The following is a 24,768-nucleotide window of genomic DNA, read 5'->3' as shown; positions in this document are numbered from 1 at the left end:
ATTTATGTCACTGATAAAATACAAAACTAAAAAATGAACCCAAAGGGACATCACTGAAATGTGTTTGTTCATAATTCCTGAATTAATATTTAATCATTTATATTTCCATCTGAAGTTTATATTGCCAAAAAATTTTTTTGGAAAAATTTTTTTATTTGGGATTCCAAACCTATTTTCAAATGTAACTTTTCCTTCTCATGTTAAAAAAAGGGAAATGCAGGGAGTCAATGAGCAGATTAAAGCCCCCAATCTGTCCCTATTTCACGCTTTTTTTTTATATAAAGATTTATTTTTCTTTATTAGAAAGTCAGATATACAGAGAGGAGAGACAGAGGGGAAGATCTGCCGTCCGATGATTCACTCCCCAAGTCAGCCGCAACGGGCCGGTGCTGCGCCAATCCGATGCCGGGAACCAGGAACCTATTCTGAGTCAGGTGCAGGGTCCCAAATCCTTGGGCCATCCTCAACTGCCTTCCCAGGCCACAAGCAGGGAGCTGGATGGGAAGTGGAGCTGCTGGGATCAGAACCGGCGTCCATATGGGATCACGGTACATTCAAGGTAAGGAATTAAGCCGCTAGGCCACACTGCCAGGCCCTATTTCACGCTTTTGAAGCATAATTAGTTTTTTTTACTTTTTTTTTAAAGATTTATTTTTTTTTAATTAATTATTATGCATTATGTGACAGTTTCATAGGCTCTGGGAATCCCCCCACCCCTCCTCACGCCCCTCCCCCCTGGTGGATTCCTCCACCTTGGTGCAGTATTACAGTTGAAATTCAATCAAGATTCTTTCCTTGCAAACATATACCAAACATAGAGTCCAGCTACTTATTGTCCAGATGGGTTGAACAGTTTCTTGGGGAGACCATTTCTGGCCCAAAGTTAGAGCTGGTAGAATATCATCCCAGTCAATTAAGAGTCCCAATATAACATTAACAGCAATTTGTAACATTATGGAATTGACATGGCTTTGCGTAACCAGTATGTTAAAAAAAACCAAAAAACAAGTTCTTAACCACAACCTATGATTTGCTCATTGACATTTCAATTTTAGTTTGTATACAGGACCGGCTGCTATATACCTTAAAATGTCTATAAGGTACCATTCAGCTGTCTCGTGTCTATTTCATTTTAGTATTTAGCCATTTGTTGTGTTGAAGTATAATTTTACTGATCTTGGCAGATTTTAGGATAATCTAGACTGGCTTGTAACTCTAACAAGACATTTGTCAACAATTAAGGTGCAGAACATTTTTTTGGGGGGGCGGTGTGCAGGAAAGTCCCCAACACCACGGTGAAGAGTGACTAAAGATTTATTTATTTTTATTACAAAGTCAGATATACAGAGAGGAGGAGAGACAGAGAGGAAGATCTTCCATCCGATGTTTCACTCCCCAAGTGAGCTGCAACGGCTGGTGCGTGCCGATCCGATGCCGGGAACCAGGAATGTCTTCTGGGTCTCCCACGCGGGTGCAGGGTCCCAATGCATTGGGCCGTCCTCAACTGCTTTCCCAGGCCACAAGCAGGGAGCTGGATGGGAAGTGGAGCTGCCGGGATTAGAACCGGCGCCAATATGGGATCCCGGGGCATTGAAGGCGAGGACTTAAGCCACTGGGCCATGCCGCCGGACCCACATAATTAGTTTTTTAAAAGTAATTTCTAGGGGCTAGCTTTGTGGTGCAGCTGGTTTAGCCAGTGCCATAATGCTTTAATGTTGGCATCTCGTGTGGGTACCAGTTGAAGTCTGGCTGTTCCATTTCTGATCCAGCTCCTTATTGTGCCTGAGAAAGCTGTAAGATGTCCTCAGATTCTTGGGCCTCTGCACCAATATGGGAGATTGAGATAGAGATAGAGTTCTGGGTTCTACTTAGTGGTGAGAAACTAGAAGCTCCACTGAGATCAGGACCAAGGGAAAGACATTTGCTCTCTTTAATTCTTTTCAACACCCTACTGGGAGTCTTAGCTATTCAGTAAGACTTAATAAATACATAAATAAATAATACACAAATTGGGGAGGATTATAAAAAAGAACTACTCATGGATGGCATGATTACCTATGTAGAGAATCTGAAGTTAACAAAAGCAAACAAACGTATCTCTTGAAATTAATAAGCAATTGGGGCCCGGCGGCGTGGCCTAGCGGCTAAAGTCCTCGCCTTGAAAGCCCGGGATCCCATATGGGCACCGGTTCTAATCCCGGCAGCTCCACTTCCCATCCAGCTCCCTGCTTGTGGCCTGGGAAAGCAGTCAAGGATGGCCCAAAGCTTTGGGACACTGCACCCGCGTGGGAGACCCGGAAGAGGTTCCAGGTTCCTGGCTTCGGATCAGTGCGCATCAGCCCGTTGCGGCTCACTTGGGGAGTGAACCATCGGAGGGAAGATCTTCCTCTCTGTCTCTCCTCTACTCTGTATATCCGGCTTTCCAATAATAATAAATCTTTTTAAAAAAAGAAATTAATAAGCAATTATAGCAAGGTTGTAGGACATAGACTAATACATTTTCCTGTATAGAAATAGAACCTGTTGGACATTATGTCTCTCTAATCCTGGGACCTGCTCCAACCGGAAGTAAGAGAAAGGTTGCAGAGCAACAGTGTAACCTTAGCATGATATCACAGGAGGTGGAGAATGGTGAGCCAGGAGTTGGGGCTACAGAGACCATGGTGGAAATCTAACATAAGAACCCAGACCGGGAACTTGCTGCAGGTTGTGGCACAAGTGGCTGCAAGCAAAGAGGTGTGTACAAACCGCAGTAAGTAAAATCGAACTGTAGACCTGTGGGTGACACAGCTTAGAAACCTGTCCAAAGGAGAAGAATCTAATAAGCAGAAGTACAATGACCAAGAGCAAAAGAAGAGACAAAGGCATCACGAATATTACTGAAAACTCCCCTGCAAAGGAGCAAAAGCCCTTGCCAACCTCAGAGTTAACTGAGGAAGACACTGAGAAAATGGGGAACACAGAATTCATAAAACTCATTTTAAAGCTTCTAATCAACAATGACAAGCACATACAAGAGTTCAAAGAATTTAAGGATTATGTTAAACAGGAAAAAGCAGCAATAAAGCAAATCAAGGCTGATATATCAGAAATTAAGAACACAGTAGAGCTAATTAAAAGCACAATGGAGAGTCTCCAAACCAGAATGACACAAGCAGAAGAAAGAATCTCAGAATTGGAACGTATTTCCTGTCATCAGGGACAAGCAAACAAAAAACTGGAAGCAGAGCTGGATCAGGCCAAAAAATTTTTCAAGAATTGAAAGACACTAGTAAGAGACCAAATGTAAGAGTTTTGGGAGTCCCAGAAGGTGCAGAAAGAGAAACTGATTTAACAAATATATTTAATGAAATAATCAAGGAAAATTCGTCTAATCTGGAGAAAGAATTGGGAAACAAGATCCAGGAGGGGCACAGAACTCCCAACAGGCTTGATCAAAAGCAACCTACACCAAGACACATGATCATCAAGCTCTCTTCAATCAAACATAAGCAAAAGATCCTGAAATGTGCACGTGAAAAAAATAGTGTTACTGGGGCTTGTGGCATCAACAGCCATACTCCTGACTCCTGACTGTGATGTGATCCAAACTCAGTCACTGCAGCCATTTGGGGAGTGACCAGCAGAGGGAAGATCTCTTTCTCTTTCTCTAACTCTGCTCTGCAAATGAATAAATACATCTTTTTTAAAAAGTAGGTAAGATAAGGTACAGCATGATGGCTCAGCGGTTAAATCTTTGCACACGCTGGGATCCCATACGGGTGCCAGTTCATGCCCCAGCTGCTCCACTTCCCTTCCTGCTCCCTGCTTGTGGCCTAGGACAGCAGTCAAGGGCGGCCCAAAGCCTGGGGACCCTGCACCCATGTGGGAGACCTGGAAGAAGCTCTTCGCTCACGGCTTCAGATCAGCTCAGGTTTGGTCATTAGAGCCAATTTTAGAGTGAAGCAGTGAATGGAAGATTTTTTTCCCTGTCTCTCCTTCTCCATAAATCTGATTTTGCAATAAAAATAAATAAATCTTTAAAAAAGCAAAAATAACTGCCATAATGAAAATACATGTATGCACAAAACTACCTATTAGAGCAGAAACATAAACATGAAAGAGAATCAAACCTCATCACCACAACAACCAAAGTACACAAACATAAAACAAAAAGATAAATAAGAAGGAAGAAAGAATATAAAAATCATTAGAAACTAATAAAACAAAAGGAGTACCCATTCAAAGGTACTCAGAATTCTGATATTTGAATAATTTGAGTCCAACCCAGCTGGTGGAGAAAAATGAAACAATACAAAACTATATATGCTGCCTGTAAGAAACTTACTTCATAGGTAAAGACCTGTAAGTGAAGATCTGGAAAAAGATAACACATGGGAAGAAAATTAAATCAAGCAAACTAAGTTAAAAAAAAAAAAACGAAGAGACAAACAGGGTCACTATATATTGATAAAAGGATCAACTCAGGAAGAATATATAACTATTATAAATATGTATTTCCCTAATACCAGAAGATTCAAATATATATATATATATATAGCAAATATTATTACACCAATATACCTAAAGGAGTCTACAGACTACAAACACATTAGCAGCTGGGGACTTCAACATTCCACTTTAAAAAAAGAACGATAATTCAGACAAAAAAACTAACAAACATTCTTCAGAGCTGCGATACAGTAAATGGACTTAAAAGACATTTATGCATCGTTTTACTTAATACCAGAATAGACATTCTTCCAATCAGACGTTGAACACTGGTAAGCCACAACAAATTTTCTAAGCCAAAATCATATAATATGCTTTTTTACCCTCTTCAACATAAAACCAGAAAATCAACAGTGGCCGCAAACCTGGACATTTTTCACACATGAGAACTAAACAACACACCCGTGAATGACCAACAGATCACTGAAAATAATTTTAAAGGAAATTGAAAATTCTAGAAACAGGGCCCAGTGTGATAGCATAGTGGTTAAAGACCTCGCCTTGCACACACAGGGATCCCATATGGGTGCCAGTTCTAATCCCAGTAGCCCTGTTTTCCATCCAGTTCCCTGCCCGTGACCTGGGAATGCAGTTGAGCAAGGGCCAAAGCTTTGGAACCCTGCACCCACGTGGGAGCCCCAGAGAAGCTCCCGGCTCCTGGATTCGGATTGGCTTAGCTCCAAACTTTGCGGTCACTTGGGCAGTGAACCATCGGACAGAAGATCTTCCTCTCTGTCTCTCCTCCTCTCTGTATATCTGTCTTTCCAATAAAAATAAATAAATCTTTTTTAAAAATTCTGGAAACAACTGAAGATTAAAATACAATATTTAAAAATAGATAAGATAGGAGTTGGCACGGTGGCTCAGCACACCAAGCTTCTACATGCAAACACTAGCATCACATATGGACGCTGGTTTACGTCCTAGCTGCTCCACTTCTAATCCAGCTCTCTACTTATGGTCCAACAAAGCAGAGAAGGATGGCCTAAGTCCTCGGTACCCTACACCCTCACTGGAAGCCAGCAAGGCGTTCCTGGCATCCAGCTTTGGATCACCTCAACTCTGGCCACTGTCACCATCTGGGGAATAAACCAGCAAATGGGAGATCTCTCTCTATTTCTACTGCATTCTCTCTATAATTTTGCCTTTCAAATAAAAATAAACACATCTTTTTAAAACACAGAATAAAAAATCATTTAGAGAGATTCCTATACTGATAAACACTACATCAAAAATATATCTCACCTAAACAATCTAACTATACACCTCTAAGAAACAAACCATCAAGCTCAAAAGTAGTAGGAGGCAGGAAGTGATATCAGAATATAGTAAGTTAATTCAAACCTAACAGTAACAAAAGATCAAGGAAATGAAGAACTGCTTCTTTAAAAGATAAAATAGTTAAAACTTTAATCAGACTAATAAATAAAAAACCAGAAACATCTTCAGTTAAACTAGAGATGAAAAGGAAACAGTACAACTGAGTTTACAAAAATTCATAGAATCTCAAAAGAAACAAGTATGAACAACTACATGCTAACAAGTTAGAAAACCTAAAAAGGAAGTGGGGCAAGTTCCTGGTCCCATACAACCTACCACAATTGGGCCAAGAAGATACAGAAAATGTGAAAGACCAATATACAAAATAGTGAAGCTGTAATAAAAGTCTCTTACCAAAAAAAAGTATAATACCTGATGGGTTTTGAATTAATAAGCAATTTTTACAACTTCAAAAGATTTATTTCTTTTTTTTAATTATTTATTATTTAACTTCATTAATTACATTGTATTATGTGACACAGTTAAATAGATACTTGGGTTCTCCCACCCCTCCCCAAACCCTCCTACCATGGTGGATTTCTCCACCTTGTTGCATAACCACAGCTCAAGTTCAGTTGAGATTCCCCCATTGCAAGCATACACCAAACATAGAGTCCAGCATCTTATTGTCCAGTCAAGTTCAACGGCTTCTTAGGTATACCCTCTCTGGTCTGAAGACAGAGCCAGCAGAGTATCATCCCAGTCAATTGAAAGCTCCAACATACCATCAGCAAAAATTTACATCATTATGGAATTAATTGACATAGTAATGAGTAACCAATATGTTAAAAGTAAATGCGGGTTCCCAGCCACCTTCTGTGACCACCTCACCTATACTTCAATTTTAGTTTATACACAACATATAACATTCAAAACATAACATATTATACATAACATCATATCATCTTAAATTAAGGCAAACATGTGGTATTTAACCTTTTGGGATTGGCTCATTTCCCTTAGCATTATGGTTTCCAGTTTGGCCCATTTGGCCACAAAGAACTGCATTTTGTTTTTTTTAATAGCTGAGTAGTATTCCATGGAGTAGATGAACCATAGCTTTCTTATCCAATCCTCTGTTGATGGGCATTTTGGTTGCTTCCATGTTTTTGCAATTACTGATTGTGCTGCTATGAGCATAGGAGTGCATGTTGGTTTCTCATAAAACAAGTGTTCTGGATATATTCCTAGGAGTGCTATTGCTGGATCATACGGTATGTTGAATTTGAGTTGTTTGAATATTCTCCATACTGATTTCCATAGAGGCTGTACCAGCCTGCAGCCCCACCAGCAGTGGAGTAGGGTTCCCTTTTCCCCGCAACCTCGCCAACAAGTGTTGTTGGTGCTTTTATTCACGTGGGCCAGTCTTACTGGCGTTAGGTAGTACCTCATTGATGTTTTAATTTGGATTTCCCTTATTGCCAGGGAACTTGAGCATTTTTTCATATGTTTATTTGCCATTTGGGTTTGTTCCTTTGTGAAGTGTTTGCCCATTTCCCGTGCCCATTTCTTGAGTGGCTTGTTTGTTTTGACATTTTGGTTGTTTTGTAGCTCTTTGTATATTCTGGAGATCAGCCCTCTATCACCTATGTCGTGTGCGAAGATCTTCTCCCATTCTGTGGGTTGCCTTTTTACTTTGTTGATTGTTTCTCTAGCTATAAAGAAGCTTCTTAGTTTGATGAGGTCCCAATTGTTTATTTTGGTCTTGATTTCTACTGCATTTGGAGTCTTTTTTAGGAAGTGAGGGCCTACCCCTAAGTGTTCCAGTGTGTTTCCAACATTTTCTTCCAAAAGTTTGAAGGTTTCTGGATGTAGGTTTAGATCTGTTATCCATTTAGATCTGATCTTAGTATATGGTGGGAGATGTGGATCTATTTTTTTGTTTCTGCAGGCTATTAACCAGTTGTCCCAACAGCATTTATTGAACAGACCTTCCCATTTGCCTGGATTGTCGTTTGTCTTTTTGTCAAAGATTACTTGGCTGTATATGTGTGGGTTTCCTTCTGGTGTTTCTATTCTGCTCCATTGATCTTCCTCTCTATCTTTGTGCCAGTACCACGCTGTTTTGATAACCACTGCCCTATAGTATGTCCAGAGGTCCGGAACTGTGATTCCCCCTGCTAACTTCCTGTTCTTCAGGATGGTTCTAGCTATCCGTGGTTTTTTGTGCTTCCAGATGAACCTTTGGATCATTGTTTCCAGTTCCATGAAGAATGTTTTGGGCAATTTGATTGGGATTGCGTTGAATGTATATATTGCTTTTGGCAGTATAGACATTTTAATGATATTGATTTTACCTATCCAGGAGCATGGGATGTTACTCCATCTCTTGAGGTCTTGTTCAATTTCTTTTTTAAGTAGTTTGTAGTTTTCTTCAAATAAGTCTCCTACATTTTTGGTTAGATTTATTCCCAGATATTTCATACTTTTCTCTGTTATTTTGAATGGTATCTTGCTGGTTAAGTCTTTTTCCATCTTGGGGCTGTTCGCATACACTATGGCTGTTGGTTTTTGTTCATTAATTTTGTACCCTGCCACTCTACCAAACTCTCGTACAAGTTCTAGCAGTCTCTGTATTGAGTCTCTTGGCTCTTCTACATAAAGAATCATATCATCTGCATATAGTGAGAGTTTGACTTCTTCGTTTCCCATTTGGATTCCTCTGATTTCTTTTTCTTGTCTTATGGCCTCAGCGAGTACCTCTAGGACTATGTTGAATAGTAGTGGAGAAAGTGGACATCCCTGTCTTGTTCCAGATCTCAGTGGGAAGGGTTCCAGCTTTTCTCCATTCAGTATGATGCTGGCGTTGGGTTTTTCATATATGGCTTTAATTATGTTGTGGATTTTTCCATCTATGCCTACCTTGGTTAGGGTTTTTAGTAGGAAGTGGTGTTGGATTTTGTCGAAAGCTTTTTCTGCATCTATTGATACTATCATGTGATTCTTGTTTTTTCAGTTTTTGGATGTAGTGTATCACATTTATGGATTTGCGAATGTTGAACCATCCCTGCATTCCAGGGATGAATCCTACTTGATCTGGATGAACAATCTGTCTGATGTGTTTTTGAATTCTGTTGGCTAGGATTTTGTTGAGAATCTTAGCATCAATGTTCATCAAAGAGATAGGTCTGTAGTTTTCCTTCTCTGTTAGTTCTCTGTCTGGTTTTGGGATTAAGGTAATGTTGGCTTCATAGAATGAGTTTGGAAGGGTTGCCTCTTTTTCTATTGTTTTGAAGAGTTTGTAGAGGATTGGGGTCAGTTCTGTTCGGAATGTTTTGTAGAATTCTGTAGTGAAGCCGTCTGGGCCTGGGCTTTTCTTTGTTGGGAGGTCTTTAATCACTGATTCAATCTCTACTTCAGTTATGGGTTTGTTCAGGTCGTTTGTTGCCTCTGGGCTAAGTTTTGGCAGGTGGTAGAAGTCTAAGAACTTTTCCATTTCTTGGTGATCTTCTGACTTGTTGGAGTACAGTGCTTTGTAGTAATTTCTAATTATGGCCTTAATGGATGCGGTGTCTGTTGTTATGTTGCCTTTTTCATCTTTGATGCTGTTAATTCTTGCCTTCTCTTGTTTTTTCTTTGTCAGTCGGGCCAGTGGGGTGTCTATCTTGTTTATCTTCTCAAAAAACCAGCTTTTTGATTCATTGATTTTGTGTATGGCTTTTTTTATTTCTATCTGGTTGATTTCCTCCCTTGTTTTGATGATTTCTTGTTTCCTATTGTGTGTGGGGCACTTCTGCTGTTGTTTTTCCAATTCCTGGAGGTGTGTGTTTAGTTCTTGTATTTGGCGCCTCTCTTGGGCCTTGACATGAGCTCCAATTGCGATGAGTTTACCCCATAGCACTGCTTTGGCAGTGTCCCACAAATTTTGGAATGTTGTGTCAGAGTTTTCATTTGTTTCCATAAATTTTTTGATCTCATCTTTAATTTCTTCTCTGATCCATTGTTCGTTTAATGGCATATTGTTCAGCCTCCAAGAGTTTCTGTATTTCCTGGGGCATTTTGAATTGCTGATTTCCAGCTTCATTCCATGGTGGTCTGAGAGGGTACATGGTATGATTCCTATCTTTTTGAAGTTATTTAGGTTTGCTTTGTGTCCTATCATGTGGTCGATCCTGGAGAAGGTGCCATGCACTGCTGAAAAAAATGTATAATCTGTGGCCTTAGGGTAAAAAGTTCTATAAATGTCAACCAAGTCCAGTTGTTCTATTGTTTGTATGAGCTCTGTTGTTTCTTTGTTGAGTTTTTGTTTTGTTGATCTGTCTATTGTTGTTAGTGGGGTGTTAAGATCACCCACTATTATTGTGTGCATATCTATGTCTCCCCTTAAGTCCGTAATTGCTTCACGTAGCTAGGTGCGTTTGAATTTGGTGCATATATGTTCACAATGGTAATTACTTCCTGATGGATCAGTCCCTTCACCAATATATAATGTCCTTCCCTGTCCTTTTTGATGTGTGTTAGATTGAAGTCCACATCATCTGAAATTAAGACAGCTACCCCAGCCTTTTTTTCTCGTCCATTGGCATGAAATATCTGTTTCCAACCTTTCACTTTCAGCTTCTTCGAATCTCTTCTGGTTAGATGTGTCTCTTGTAGGCAACAGATAGTTGGGTGCTGTTTGATAATCCATTCTGTTAATCTATGCCTTTTGATTGGTGAGTTCAGGCCATTTGTGTTAAGAGTTAAAACTGAGAGGTTGTGATTTTGCCCTGCCATACTTGTTTTTGTGGGTGTTGATATCTGTGTAATTGCCCTTCCTTGTGTGGACTTTAGTGGGGAGATCTTCCTGTTTGCCATCTTTGCTTATGATTCACCTCCTTTTTTTCTGGATTTAGTGCATTTCTAAGGAGATTTTGTAGAGCTGGTTTTGTGCTGGCATATTCTTCTAATTTCTCTTTGCTGTGAAAGTATTTGATTTCGTTCTCAAATATGAATGAGATCTTTGCTGGGTACAATATTCTTGGTTGACAGTTGTTCTGATTCAGGATTTGGAAGATCTTTGTCCATTCTCTTCTTGCTTGTAAAGTCTCTTCAGAGAAGTCAGCAGTGATCCTGATTGGTTTTCCCCGGTATGTGATCTTTTCTCTGCTTCGTACTTGTCTCAGGATTCTTTCTTTGTCTTCATTGGAGTGGAACTTGAGCACCATATGTCTGGGTGAAGATCGCTTTGGGTCATATCTGCTGGGAGTCCTCTGACTGTCCTGGATTTGGGCTGGGTTCGTGTTCCAAGTGTTTTGGAAGTTTTCCTGTATAATTTCGTCGAGCACCATTTGCATTGCTGACTCTTTTTCCGCTCCTTCAGGAAGGCCAATAATCCTAATATTCGATTTTCTGAGGTTGTCTTTCATTTCTTGTATGGTCTTATTGGCTTTGTTCAGACTTGTCTCCAGCTGTTTAATGAACTGGGTATGTTCGTTTTGTGTGTCTTCCGTTTCAGAGATCCTCTCTTCTGCTGTATTTGTTCTGTTGGTTAGGCTCTCAATTTTGTGCTCTAAGTCAAGGATTTTACTTTTCATTTGTTGTATTTCTGAGGCTATGTGGTTCTTGAATTCCTTGAAGTCCTCCCAATTCTTCTCATTGTCTCTGACATATTTTAACATTATTTTTTTGAATTCCTTGTCTGGTAGATCTTCTATGTCTTCATCTTGCATCTCCGAAATAGACATTGGCTTTTGATCCTTTATTGGTAGGGTGTTGGCACTCTCATCTGGATCATTACCTTTTCTGGTATTTCTTCCCATTGTGTTAGTGTTTCTTTTTTGAGAGACCTAGGCACCAGTGTGCTGAGGGGTCTCCAAGCACTATCCTGTAGAGATCGAAGTCTGCAGGCTTGGAGTAGCAGGGTGTGGGAATTTTCAAGGCACTTTTGGTGCGTCTCCAGAACACTGGACCTCAGGCCGCCACTTCCAGGGCCCAGCGGACTCAGAGCACACTCTCAGCTCGTCCCCTACAGGTATGCTACCACAGGGCGTGGGGGAGTGAAGGCACTCTCTGTGCGCGCCCCCTGTGCGCGGGATCACAGGGCTCAGAGGATTCTAGGTGCTTTCTCGGTGTGTCCCCAGTGCCAGGGACTGCAGGGCGTGGAGGTTCCAGGTGCTCTCTGGGAACGCCTCCTGCACGTGGGTCCACAGTGCTCTCCTGGTTCGTCTCCCAAGCACGGGACTATAGGGCGTGGGGTGTTCCAGGTGCTCTCTGGAAGCGCCTCCTGCGCAGGCCCGCCCACCCCAGCGCTTGCAGGGGACCGACTGCCCCAGCGCTAGCACGGGACTACCCAGCCCAGAGGCGTGCTTGGGTTCCTGTGGGATAGCACCGCCCAGCTGAGTGCCAGACCGCAAAGGCACGGGGGAGTATTCAGTATGCCTTTTGCCTTTCTCCCAGACACAGCTTTGGCAGTTTCAAGGCACTCTCCCGGTGTCTCTAGACGCTGGATTCTCAGCGGGGGAAGGGGCAGGGAGATGAGCACCAATTGTGTTCAGGCTCTGTGCATGCCCCTGGGGGGCCAACTCCCGAAGCCTCCAACCCACCACTGTCCCCACCCAACTCACTCAAACCTCAGGTTCTTGCAGTCTGCCTCTTCCTCTGGTGGGAACCCTCGCCGGGGGTGCGTCTCCCGGCTACTGCGTCCGTTGCTGGTCCCGGCGGGTGTAGGCGGGTGGAACCTGGAGGCTGCAGCAGTCCTGGCAGGGCTTGGCGACCAGGGTGGGCAGATGCCAGCGGGTCCTGGTGACTCAGGGTCCTGGTGTCCGCAGCGGGCGGAGGTCCTGGTGGGTCCTGGTGACCAGGGTGAGCAGATGCCAGCAGGTCCCGATCACCGCCGGTCCTCACGGCCACAGCGTCTGCGGGTGGGTCGGTCGGCGGCTTTCAGCATCTGCATTCAAAGGTGACTCAGCAGGTCAGGAGCGGAAAGTCGTCTTCCCTGCCCTTCGTTTTGTTTTTCCCTGGTTGCTCTTCCGAGTTGTGTGGATTTTTTTGGTTCCACACTGTCCAGGGAACTTCACATTCTTCTCCCTGTAGTTCTATGCTGCTCCACTTACGCTTTTGTCACGTTCTAGCCCTCTCTGTCTGTGAGCTCTCTCACAGTCTTCCTCCTATGTCGGCCATCTTGCGAGTCCAGAAAAGATTTATTTCTAACATTGAAATCATTTAGGGAGTGGAGTTACAGATGGTAGATCTCTGTCACTCTTAAAAAATCTTTAGACATGTCACCATGCCCCCCAAGGACACCTGGCAGGACCATGCAGCAGGGCATGGGGAGGGGGGTACTGGGACAGAACATGCCACCTTGGCCCCTAGGCACACAAGGAAGCGGATTTTGGTAGGGCTGCAAATTGTCCAGGAAAGGGAGTCTGGGGATATATTGAAATAGGTGCCACCTAGGGCATATTTGGCAGATATCGAATGACTTCTGGGGCTTCCATGAACTAAGCCTCTACATTCACAGGTAAGCGATGAAGCTGAGTCAGAGTCGTGTACAAGAGGGAAACCGGAGGGCATGTCTGAGTCAGGCCATGACACTTGCCCATGTGGGAGACCTGGGCTTTGCTAGGTAACATTTCCTGCCACCTGCTGGTGTACACTAAAGCTAGGACTGCCTGGTAGGGCAAGGTCACAGTACCTACCAGTGAGTGTTGCGGCATGGGGTGTGTCATATTAGGCTGGGCCACAACACCCATCAGAACGCAAGAGAACTGGAGCTGGTGTTGGATTCAGTAGGGGATTTGTGGGCTCACTCCAGCAGGACTGTAGCATCCACTGGTTTGCACAAGAGCTGGAATTTGTGATATGCTGAGCCAGGCTAATGTATGGAAGTTACAGACAACCACAGGAGAAAGTTGGGGCTTGGAGCAGGCCAGGATGAGCCAAGCTGCAGCACCTGATAGTGCACATAAAAACTGGGTGCAGGGACAAGCCAGGCTTGGCCATAGCACCCATGGACTCATGCAAAGGCTGGGACTGGTGGCAGACTATACCAGGCTGGGCAGCAGCACCCACAGCCAGCATGTGCAAGATCTAGGTCTGGGACAAAGTCTGGTGGGGAAACTTTGGGAGCTCACTTGCTAGGTAGCACCTACTGCTAGTTAGCACAACAGCCAGGGCTGGAGACAGGCTAGGGCTGGTTCTAGCACTCATTGGCATATGTGTGGGCTGAGTCTGGGCTGTGCCTGCCTGGGCCAGTCTTTAGCACCTGCGGGACAGGGTGAGAGCCAGGCTGGGTTGGGCCACAATATCTTTCAGTTTACATTAGGGCTGGGACTGGGTACAGGCCAGACTGGGCTAGGCTGCAGCACCTGTTGGCAAGAGCTGGGACTGGGAGTGGGCTGGACTGAGCTCGGCCACAACATCTATGGGTGAGTCACGAGTCGGGTGGGTCATGCCACAGGCTATAGAACCTCCTAGCATGTGCAAGATCTGGGGCTGGAAGCAGGCTTGGTTAAGGAACATTGAGGACTCCCCTGCCAGGCTGCTGCACTAGTGGTGAGCATGAGCATTGGAACTGGGAGTAGGATGGGCAGGGCTTTAGCAATCATTGTTTGCATGTGGGTTGGGTCTGGCTTGGCCACAACATCCGCTAATGTGGACAAGACCCAGAATGGGAGTGGGCCGGCTAGGCTGCAGCACCTGCTGGCAAATGCTGAGACTAGGGTGAGGTTTTGTCAGGCTGGACTGCATTACACTCTAACAAGATCTGGGGTGGGAGCAGGCCTAGTAGGGGAACTCTGGGGACTCCCCTGATGGGCCACAGCTCCTGTTAGTGAGCACAAGAGCCAGTGATGGGAGTGGATCAGGACAAATAAGGTGGCAGCACCTGTCAGCATGCATGCAGGCTGGGACTGGGTGCAGGTAGGGCTGAGCTAAGCGCCAGTAAGTATGCACAAGAACAGGATGAGATACTGGATGGACTAGGGAGCATGCACAGAAACTGAGGATGGGGGTAGGCCTGACTGGGGTTATTGGGGTTGTCCTGACCAGGCTGCAACACTCACAGGTGTATCTGAGGATCGAGCCTGTGGCAGGCTAGCCTGGGCTAGACCGTAGCATCTGTCATTTTCTGGGAGAGAGAGTTGGTGGTGACTGATAGGTAACTGACCAAACCCAACCCTGCACTAACTGGTGTACACAAGAATCAAGTCTGAGGTCACCGCAGGCAACATTTCTTGACAAATACCTTAACTAGACTACCAGACTTAGAAAAAATTGCAAGATAAGTGATCCAACCTTGGAGTGCACATTATCAGGACCTGGCCTCCTCAGATAACACCGCTGCAATGAGAACACATCCAGCTGCACAAAAAGAGACACAACATGGGCCTGGCACAGTGACCCAGCGGCTAAAGTCCTCACATTGAATATGTCGGGATCCCATATGGGCGTCAGTTCTAATCCTGGCAGCCCTGCTTCCCATCCAGCTCCCTGCTTGTGACCTGGGAAAGCAGTTGAAGGCAGCTCAATGCCTTGGGACCCTGCACCCATGTGGGAGACCCAAAAGAGGATCTGGGCTCCTGGCTTCAGATCAGCGCAGCATCAGCCATTGTGGTCACTTGGGGAATGAATCATCAGACAGAAGATATTTCTGTCTCTCCTCCTCTCTGTATATCTGAAATAAAATAAATCTTAAAAATCTTTTTTAAAAAGATTTATTTTTATTGGAAAGGCAGATTATACACAGAGATTGATCCTCCATGTACAGGTTCACTCCCCAAATGACCTCACTGGCTGGAGCTGAGCCTGTCCAAAGCCAGGAGCCAGGAGTGTCTTCTAGGTCTCCCACATGGTGTAAGGTCCCAAGGCTTTGAGCCAGTCTCTACTGTTTTCCCAGGTCATAAGCAGGGAACTGAATGAGAAGTGGAGCAGCTGGGACATGAACTGGTACCCAAAGAGATTAGTTAATTGAGCCACTGCACCAGCCCTTCAAACATCATCTTTAACTGCTGCAACAAACGCTTCCCCCAGACTTGATGGCTCAAAAGTGAATACTAAAAATATAGAAAGAAGAACCAATCCTAATTAACTTCTATAATCATTTTTAAAATTCTAAAAGGAACTCTGCCAAGCTCTTTTCACAAGGCCAGAATTCCTCTAATAACAAAATCAAAGACACAACAAAACCTAAAGACCAATTTCCTTGATTAACATGAATGCTAAAGTTCTCAACAAAATAGTAGTAAACCAAATCAAACACAAAAAATATCATACCCCATCATCATTATTCCAGTGACACAAGGATAACCTGTAGGTCTTCTATAATTTCCATCAAAAATACTCATATAATACTTATAGAAACAGAAAAAAATAATCATTAAAAAAAAGACACAAAGGGCTTGGCGGCGTGGCCTAGTGGCTAAGGCCCTCGCCTTGATCCCATATGGCCGCTGGTTCTAATCCCGGCAGCTCTACTTCCTCTCTGTCTCTCCTCCTCTCCGTATATCTGACTTTGTAATAAAAATAAAATAAATCTTTTAAGAAAAAAAGACACAAAATAGTCAAACATATTCTGGACAAAGAAAGAAAATTTCGAAGCATAATCCCTGACATCAAAGCATATTACAAAGCTATAATAACCAAAACCATAGAAGAAGCAAAATAAATAAATAAATAAAGCAACACTTAGCTAATGGAATAGAATATTAGACAGAAACTAATTCACAAAGATCCAACTGACTTTTGATCATGGTGCCAAGAGTATGCAACGGATAAAGTACAAAGTCATCAAGAAACGGAGCTGGACAGACTGGGTACATAAATGCAGCAAAATAAAAGTAGATCTCTACTTCTCACTGTATACAAAAATCAAATAGATCAAAATCAAAAATAAAAATAAAAAATAAAAAATGGATCAAAAATTAGAAATTGAGATTTCTAGATGAAAATATTGGTGAAACATGTCATTTTAAGACACCGGCACAGGCAAAGATTTTAGGGTGGTAAGACCTCAAAAGCGCAGGTAATTAAAAACAGACAAATGGGATTATTTGAAACTAAGATTTTCTATACAAAAGGAAGTAATCAACGAAGTGAAAAAGCAACCTGCAGGAGGGAAGAAAATACCAGCAAACTATTCATCTGACAATGGACTGATATCCACAATATACAAGGACAAAAAGAAGATAACTGAAACCCAATGGGAGAGAGAAGACTAGGCCAATTAAGAGAAACGGTGTTCTGCTAAAGGATATAGCAAGCCTGGAGGGACTTCAATTACAGGGATAAGGAATAAATGCTCATGTTCACTATTTTTCTCTCTGATCTCCTTCCTAGCTTCTCCACTGGCTAGCTCAAAGTCAGATGCTATGGAGGCCCATTGATTCAATTCATGCACGAATTCCAGGAAGTTTGGATCTGGAGTAAGAAGCACAACATATTTCACACACCAGTAAATTGACAAAATATGTATATTTTGAATGTTACTCAGTAAGCATTGCTTCAAAGCACTTAATCAGTGCAAATTCTACTGAGTTCCAGCTTTGGATCCCCACCCTCTCTTGCAATGACCATTAGGGTCGATCTGGAGCCCTCTCCCTCAAAAAAAATTAGAATAGACAGAGAAATACAAGGAAAGTTTAGAACCAGAGAAGAAACGGCCAGCATGGACCCTCATATACCTTACTAGGTAGGACACAAAGATTAGTTACTCCTCACTAAGGTATTGAAGATTTCTCTGCACACCCCTCCTAAAACTGTTCTGCACCTCAACTGTTGACAAATGCCTTGTTAGAGTTATAAGCCAGTTTAGACTATCCTATAATCTGCCAAGTTCAGCAAAATTATGCTTCAACACTATAAACTGATAAATACTAAAATGAAAATAGACACAAGACAGCTGAGTAGTACCCTATAGCCACTTTAAGGTGCATAGAAGCCGGTTCTGTGTATAAACAAAAAATGAAATGTCAATGAAGTAGTCACAGGATGTGGTTAAGAGCTTACATGGTTTTAACATATTGATTACTCAATACCATGTCAATTAATTCCTTCATGTTGTAAATTGTTGTTGATGTGCTGGGGTTTTCAATTGATCGGGATGATATTCTGCCAGCTCTGCCTTCAGACCAGAGATGGTCTCCCCAAGAAACTGTTGAATGTACCTGGACAATAAGATGCTGGACTCTATGCTTGGTATATGTTTGCAAGAAAAGAATCTTGACTTTATTTGATCTGTAATACAGCAACAAGGTGGAGGAATCCACCATGGGGAGAGGGCCCGGGGAGGAGTTGGGGAAATCCAAGAGCCTATGAAACTGTGTCACATAATGCAACGTAATTAATAATAATAAAAAAAATCAGTGCAAATTCAAAGGTACCTAATTCTCTCAATGGCAGGCAGTTTGTCCTAAAATTACTCAAAATATTCAAATTGCTATTATATACTATATATATATATATATATACATATATATATATATATATATGGTTGGGCTCTGAAGGAGAGGAAATGAGAGGTCACTCTCATTTCAAATAAGGCCTTCTTAAAAACTCATACTTCCTCATCTATCAATAGCCCAGGTTCATTAGATGAGAAACTTTCAGATGAAAACAACTGGGTGAAGTAATGTGGACTAATGATTGTCACAACTGTAAAGTCTAAAGGTATGACATGATGCAGAGCTGGTTGTCCTAAATGAACAAGTATGTTTATATTATAACAAATCTGGCATTCACATCAACAAGTTCCTCCTTTTTGGATTCTTTCATGGGATGTAAGATGACTATGAACTGTAGTAGGGGGAGTCTTCCAGATTTATAACCAGTAGCTGGGACATCTTTCCATTGCTGAACTAATGATTCTGGTCAAAACAAAGACATGGTTATGGCCTTTTCTGCCAATTTAGGCTCTACTCTGAACTGGAGACATCAAAACAAAAATTCTCATAATGGTAGGAGGGAGAAAACAAGGATATTTGTCTTCAGTAAGCAATCCAGAAAAGTTCAACATATCCGTTCATTATGCTTTAGTCATACCAGACTTTCCTAAATCTTCAAATATACTAAACATCTTAACTGTCTCAAGGCTCTCGAACATGCTACCCCTCTTGCCCGAAACGTTATTCCCTTCCCTCCTATACCCTTTTACCCACAACCTAATGAAGTCACTTGTAATAATGTCATTATATCCTTTATCTTCACATCACTTATAAATTGTCACTTATTTAATCTTACACCTAACTCCTCCGTTGAACTGTAAACTTACTAAATGTCAGAATACATTTTATTTTTTTTCATTACCAAGTGCCACAGAATACTAGGTACATAAAAGTAACTCAACTATTTAAATATGAATAGTGCTAATGAAGTTGACATAAGGTAAATATTTAACACTCACATAAGCAGAGAATGCATACTACTATTTATAAGTCAAAGATGAAATCTTTTTTAATGGATTTTAATAAACTGATTCATTATATTAATAACTCAAAGTTTATAAATCTGTGTTAAACATTTGTTTATCCTTCCACCAAAAAAGTAGCCAATTATTTCTAGTAATAATCCATAAAACGATTGACTATAAACTTTACTTAACAGTATAAAATTATATCAATCATACCTTCTTTAAACTGCATATTTCAGACTCTTGTTTTTTATTTAAAGTTGAAAGTCTTTTATTTACTTGTATTGCTTCCTGCACTGCAATATGAAAGACACTTAAGAAAACATTACATTAATTATACATATCAAAATATCACTAATATGGACAGGGAAATAGTGCCAATGAAATGTACATGGTTACACTTAATTTAGTTTACATTAAACTGTCATTCATCAACACTTGTATCAGATAAACTTGATTATAATAAATAAGTCCACCTAAACATTCCTTACTGAACATTTATATAAGATAGAACTTACCATTTTGTTCCAACTTGTCATGATTTTCTTTCACCAATCCAAACTGACCAGTTATTGTAGTATAGTATTTCTCAATTTCATTCAGTTGTTTATGATAATCTTCTTTAGCCAAAAGATGTAACTGGACCTTTTGCTCCTGTTATAGAGAGAAATTTTAAATCTTACACATGTAGCATATTCACATACAATATATTCTGTGGTAAACTGTTACTAATAATTTATCATAAATAAATGTCAAAATATCGGGAGGTATTTCTAAAACTACTTAATATTAAAGCAGAATTTTTTTTTAAGTAACAAAACAGTCACTTTAGATTCTGTTTCCCTTGCTTACAGTATCTTTTTCAAAAATAAACTTGCGGGCCCGGCGGTGTGGCCTAGCAGCTAAACTCCTTGCCTTGAAATCACCGGGATCCCATATGGGCGTCAGTTCTAATCCCGGCAGCCCCACTTCCCATCCAACTCCCTGCTTGTGGCCTGGGAAAGCAGTCGAGGACAGCCCAATGCTTTGGGATCCTGCACCCATGTGGGAGACCTGGAGGAAGTTCCTAGCTCCTGGCTCTGGATCAGCACAGCACCGGCCACTGTGCTCACTTGGCGAGTGAATCATTGGATGGAAGATCTTCCTCTCTGTCTCTCCTCCTCTCTGTATATCTGGCTTTATAACAAAGATAAATGAATTTAAAAAAAACAAAAATAAACTTGCCTGATTTATTAAAAAAATTCAATCAGTCTAGCACTATAGAAATACTATACTGCAAAGTGTGAGGGAAAATTAAAGCAATAGTTTTAATATTTCAGGAAATAGCTTTCTGTTTTTCTAAATTATCTGTTAAGTGGGACCCAACTAGATACCATTTTGATTTTTTGCCCTTTTATTTTATTAGCATAATTTTTACATGCCTCATCAACTTATAATTTTTCTGAAATTAATTTTAATGAACATAACTCCTATTCACTGCATTAAAATGTAAATCCCAAAGCACATATCTCACAGTCACAGAGATACAATACAATATACTGGAAAAATCTACTTAAACTGGATCACCTGTAATATAAATGAGCCTCCAAAGCTTGCAGCCTAAGGAGCTATTTTTGCTACACTGAGCAATATAACTTTAATGCTAAAAAGAAATGTAATAGAATCCATAATATTTTTATCAATAACACTAATAATTTTAACATTATTTTAAATGTTTTAACCAGACTTGACATTAGCAGAGTCACTGATTCACAATTTTTTCTTCAGCTGCTTCGGCTCCTATAATAACCAAGACTAAACAAAGAACAGTGTAGATCCATCAACTGGCACTTAATATTGCTTTCTAAATCAATCATTATTATTCATGGTGCTCCAAAAGTGGAAATCAATTTGATTTCTCTTAACCACAAAACATTTCACTCATCAAGTAGCACTACAATTTCCTGGCAAATGGCTGCCTTTTTGTGTTGTGGCTGTTCACTTCCTGTCCAGTCCTGCTTATGACCATCGAAAGCAGTACATGTCCCAAGGCCTCAGACACCTGCACCAACATGGGAGACCTTGAAGAAGCTCCTGGCTTCAAATTAACTCAGCTCCACTGTCCCAACTTGTTTTTAGCATGTACTGGTACCTAATATGCTATGTATTTTTTTTTAATTTTTTTTCTTTTTATTGTATTGTTGTTGACAATCTTTACATAGTTAATTACAGTTAAAGGAAAAAGAAGGAAAAAAAAGGTTTAGGGGGATAGGAAAGTGGGTAATGCTATTATGTCCATATTGTTTCCATCATGTATCTGAGGTAAAGGGGGATATTGAGGGAGAAGCCCCACCCGGTTTCCCGCCCACCCCAAGTCCCAGATGTGGGGCATGCTCCGAGATATGTGCTCGAGTGGTGTTAATAGTTCTCCAGTTATGAATCGCTGCCAGTTTCGCTCGATGAGGTCGTCCACCAATTGATATGGTCCATCATAAAGTCTCTGTTTGCCCCATAATTTGCTGCCAATATATAGCTGAGATGAATGATTGTCCTGTTCTGTCTTCTGTCTTTTCTTGGTTAGAGTTCTGAGTCCAGCAGTTTGATTGGGGAGATCTCCAAAGATACTTTGAGGTATTCCCAGACTAGATTCTTATATGTTCTAGCAAGCACAGGGCCCGGCACAGTCCATCACCCCGATCAGCTGGTGGTTGCAATTGCTGGATTGGTTCTGTTTTCAGTCCCGAGTTGCACTGGAACCAATGGGTGTTGCAGTCCAGTCTGGTTCGGCCCTTACATCAACCAGTGGGAGCTGCAGCCTAGTTGGGGCGACCCACAATAACCCCCACCAGGCCTGCCCCTTACCCTAGTTTGCCAGTATGTGTAGCAGAAGACCAGTCTGTCCCCCATCCCATTTGGCTCTGGTACTTGTCAATGGGTATTAAAGCTTAGTTCTATCTAACCAACTCAACCATCCAGCCCTCACAGATGTTGTTGAGTGCTTCTCTATCTAGCCATCCCAGCCCCCGTCCTAGTTTTCATGCCCTCCCACGGGAATAGTGACCCAGGAAGGGGGAACCCACTTTTCCCTCCCAGGTCTCTCTGTCCCGGTTTATGCACTCTTTAGGTGGTCCTGAGATTTGACTCGACAGAATTAGTCCCCAGTGCCAGCTTCTGCCAGCTTCTGCTGCGGCCCTGATCTAGTCCACATGCAGCGCACAGGTGTTATAGCCTTGCTTAGTCGGGTCTGTCTCTATCCCAGCCAAAACTCTCCAGTGGGAGTAGCTGACTGGTGAGGGGACCAGCCCCTTAACCCCCCCGCCAGTTCTGCCCCTCCCTTCCTTCCTGGATCTCACGTGTGCTGGTTGGGTGCTGCATTCACATCCAGTACAGGCAGCCACGCCCTGGCATTCCATAATGTGTACTGGTTGTGTCGCAACCAAACCCGGCCCATCCCACACTCTGTTCTGGCGATCGGATTTGCCAGTGGTTGACATGAACTGATTCAGCCTGGTCTGCTCCTGACCCATGCCGAATGTATGCCAGTGGGAAACTTTCCATGGCCTATTCTGGGCTGTTTCCTATCACGCTTCTTGCGCTTACCTGCAGGGACTGTGTCCTGCCAGAGGAGTTGCCCAGGCTCCTCCATCAGAACCCCTCCCAATGCCAGATTTTGCGCTTGCCAGGGGGTTCTTGAGCCAACCCTACTCAGTTCACCTCCTGTCCTAGCAGGAACAGTGGTTTTTCCTGGCTGGCTTTCACCCCATTCTGGTTCTTGATGTTGGATGTTTCAGCCCAGCCATGGCTCGTCCATACCCACATACAGCTCACACATGGCTCAGAAGAGGAATGAGACCCAGCCTAGTCAGTCCCACATCTACCCTGGTTGTCCATAACACCAGATGGTGTTGGGATCTGAACCGGCCTGGTGCATCCAATCCCAGCCCACACTAGTGCCTAGGGTGACTACAACTGTTTCCTAGATAGAACGCAGCCCCCATTCCAGCACATACACTCCTTGGTGGGAGCCTCATCCCAGTTGTGGTGTCCCCTTACCTCCCAGATTGGGCCTGTTCCTAGCCGTAAATCACACACCTGCCCGTGGTTGTTCTGAGGACCATTAGCTGCAAGCCTCAAGTTCATTTGGGATTCCCTCATTGCCAGCATTCTGTTTCCTCCATTTTGATTGAAGGGATCCCCAAAGAGACTTTGAGGTGTTCAGAGATCAGGTTAATAGCAAGCACAGTGCTTCATGCCCCAAGCACTATGGGTTCAGGAGGGAGCCTCCCAGGCAGCAGGTCAATGAACCAAAAGTCAAAAATTCTCTGGCCGGGCAGCCAGCAGGCGGAGCCTGGCGCCAAATGGCGCGCTGGCTGCCCTGGAGCAGCTCCCCACGTGTACGTGGTAGCTACTGTATGTTCCCAGGCTTGAGACGAGGCCATCCCAAGGCCCCCCGGCAGGCAGCAAGGTAGCTGCCTGCCGGAAGTTCAAGTCCTTGGGCCCCAGTCCCACCCTTCCTGGCTCCTCCCCCCAGCTCAAGCCACATGGCGAGCAGTAGGGGAGGCCCAGACTCGCTACACAGACCCCCAGGACTCACCCAGAAAAGGGGTAGCCATCAAGGTTCCGGCAAATCTGGGAGCAGCTCCCCACGTGTACGTGGTAATATGCTATGTATTTTAACTCATTTATACTGCTTGTTACCGTCCTAAGAAGTTAAGCTGGGTGGGATATTTTAGTTCCATTTTTGTCTCAATATGTGTAATGTTTTACCTATATTAAATATTTGTTGAGAAAATTAATCATAATTAATCAGCTCAGGTATGACCACTGTGGCCATCTGGGAGTGAATCAGCAGTAAATGTTTGAAGAGACAGTATGTTTACTCCAACTAAACATTACTCTTTTCATCCCTATGAAGTAATTCATATTTTTTTTCTTTTGCACAAGTTTACTACTTAATATGAGGACTTAACAGGAAAATAATGCCAAGATTTACTGCTTATAAATACGTGTGTACCTCATTTTGAACCAATGTAGTCTATGAAAACAAAGATTAGAAGAAAAAAAGAGCACAAACAATGCTCTGTGTGTGCATATAGCCTTAGGTTATATTTCAATACCCTAAGGCATATAGAATGGAAATAATTTCAGAATAATATTTAAGCACAACTGCCTAGAAATATATTTATTTAACAAAAGTTATAAGTGCATATTTCCCTATTATTATTTTTATTTCAGGAGACTGAACACTTTTAAAGATAAAATTTCTCTTTAAAATGACTAGCTTATGAGTAAATTTCAGGGGAAAAGATCAAAATTCAAAGAAAAAATATTTACAGTTTTGCAATTTACATTTTAATATTTTCAATGTGAATCAAATTTGAATACAGCTACAAAACTAAAATTTGTAAAAATCAATGGCATCTTTCATAAGATCTTCACCTATTTAGTAAGGAAAAAAAAATAGATATAAACCACCTAAAAAAATCCAAGTTTTGTGGCAAGCACTTGAATATCAATTAAGATGCTGCTTGGATAACTCACTTCCTATGACACTTGGTTTAGGTCTTGGCTCCTCTTCTCACCCACCTTGCAGCTAATACCCACAGGAGGTGTGATTCAAGTACTTGGCACCCCGCCTTCCTGTGGGAAACCCA

The 24,768-nt window shown here is 42.3% G+C and overlaps 1 protein-coding gene across 2 annotated transcripts in view; it reads right to left on the bottom strand.

The window, feature by feature from the left end:
- The window catches only part of CCDC73 (coiled-coil domain containing 73), a 155,704-nt gene that overhangs the window by 36,317 nt on the left and 94,619 nt on the right, over window positions 1-24,768 (bottom strand). For both annotated transcript variants that reach the window (XM_058663213.1, XM_058663212.1), the window contains exons 8-9: window positions 19,654-19,789; window positions 19,352-19,431 (exon numbers count right to left, since the gene is read on the bottom strand). In XM_058663213.1, coding sequence (XP_058519196.1) covers window positions 19,352-19,431; window positions 19,654-19,789 — 216 coding nt within the window. The remainder of the gene's footprint in view (window positions 1-19,351; window positions 19,432-19,653; window positions 19,790-24,768) is intronic.

This window comes from Ochotona princeps, chromosome 4 (genome assembly GCF_030435755.1).
Source record: "Ochotona princeps isolate mOchPri1 chromosome 4, mOchPri1.hap1, whole genome shotgun sequence".
In the NCBI taxonomy this organism is placed as follows: Eukaryota; Metazoa; Chordata; class Mammalia; order Lagomorpha; family Ochotonidae; genus Ochotona; species Ochotona princeps.
Note: the sequence above shows the minus strand (reverse complement) of the source record. Positions and strands in the feature narration are given on the sequence as shown.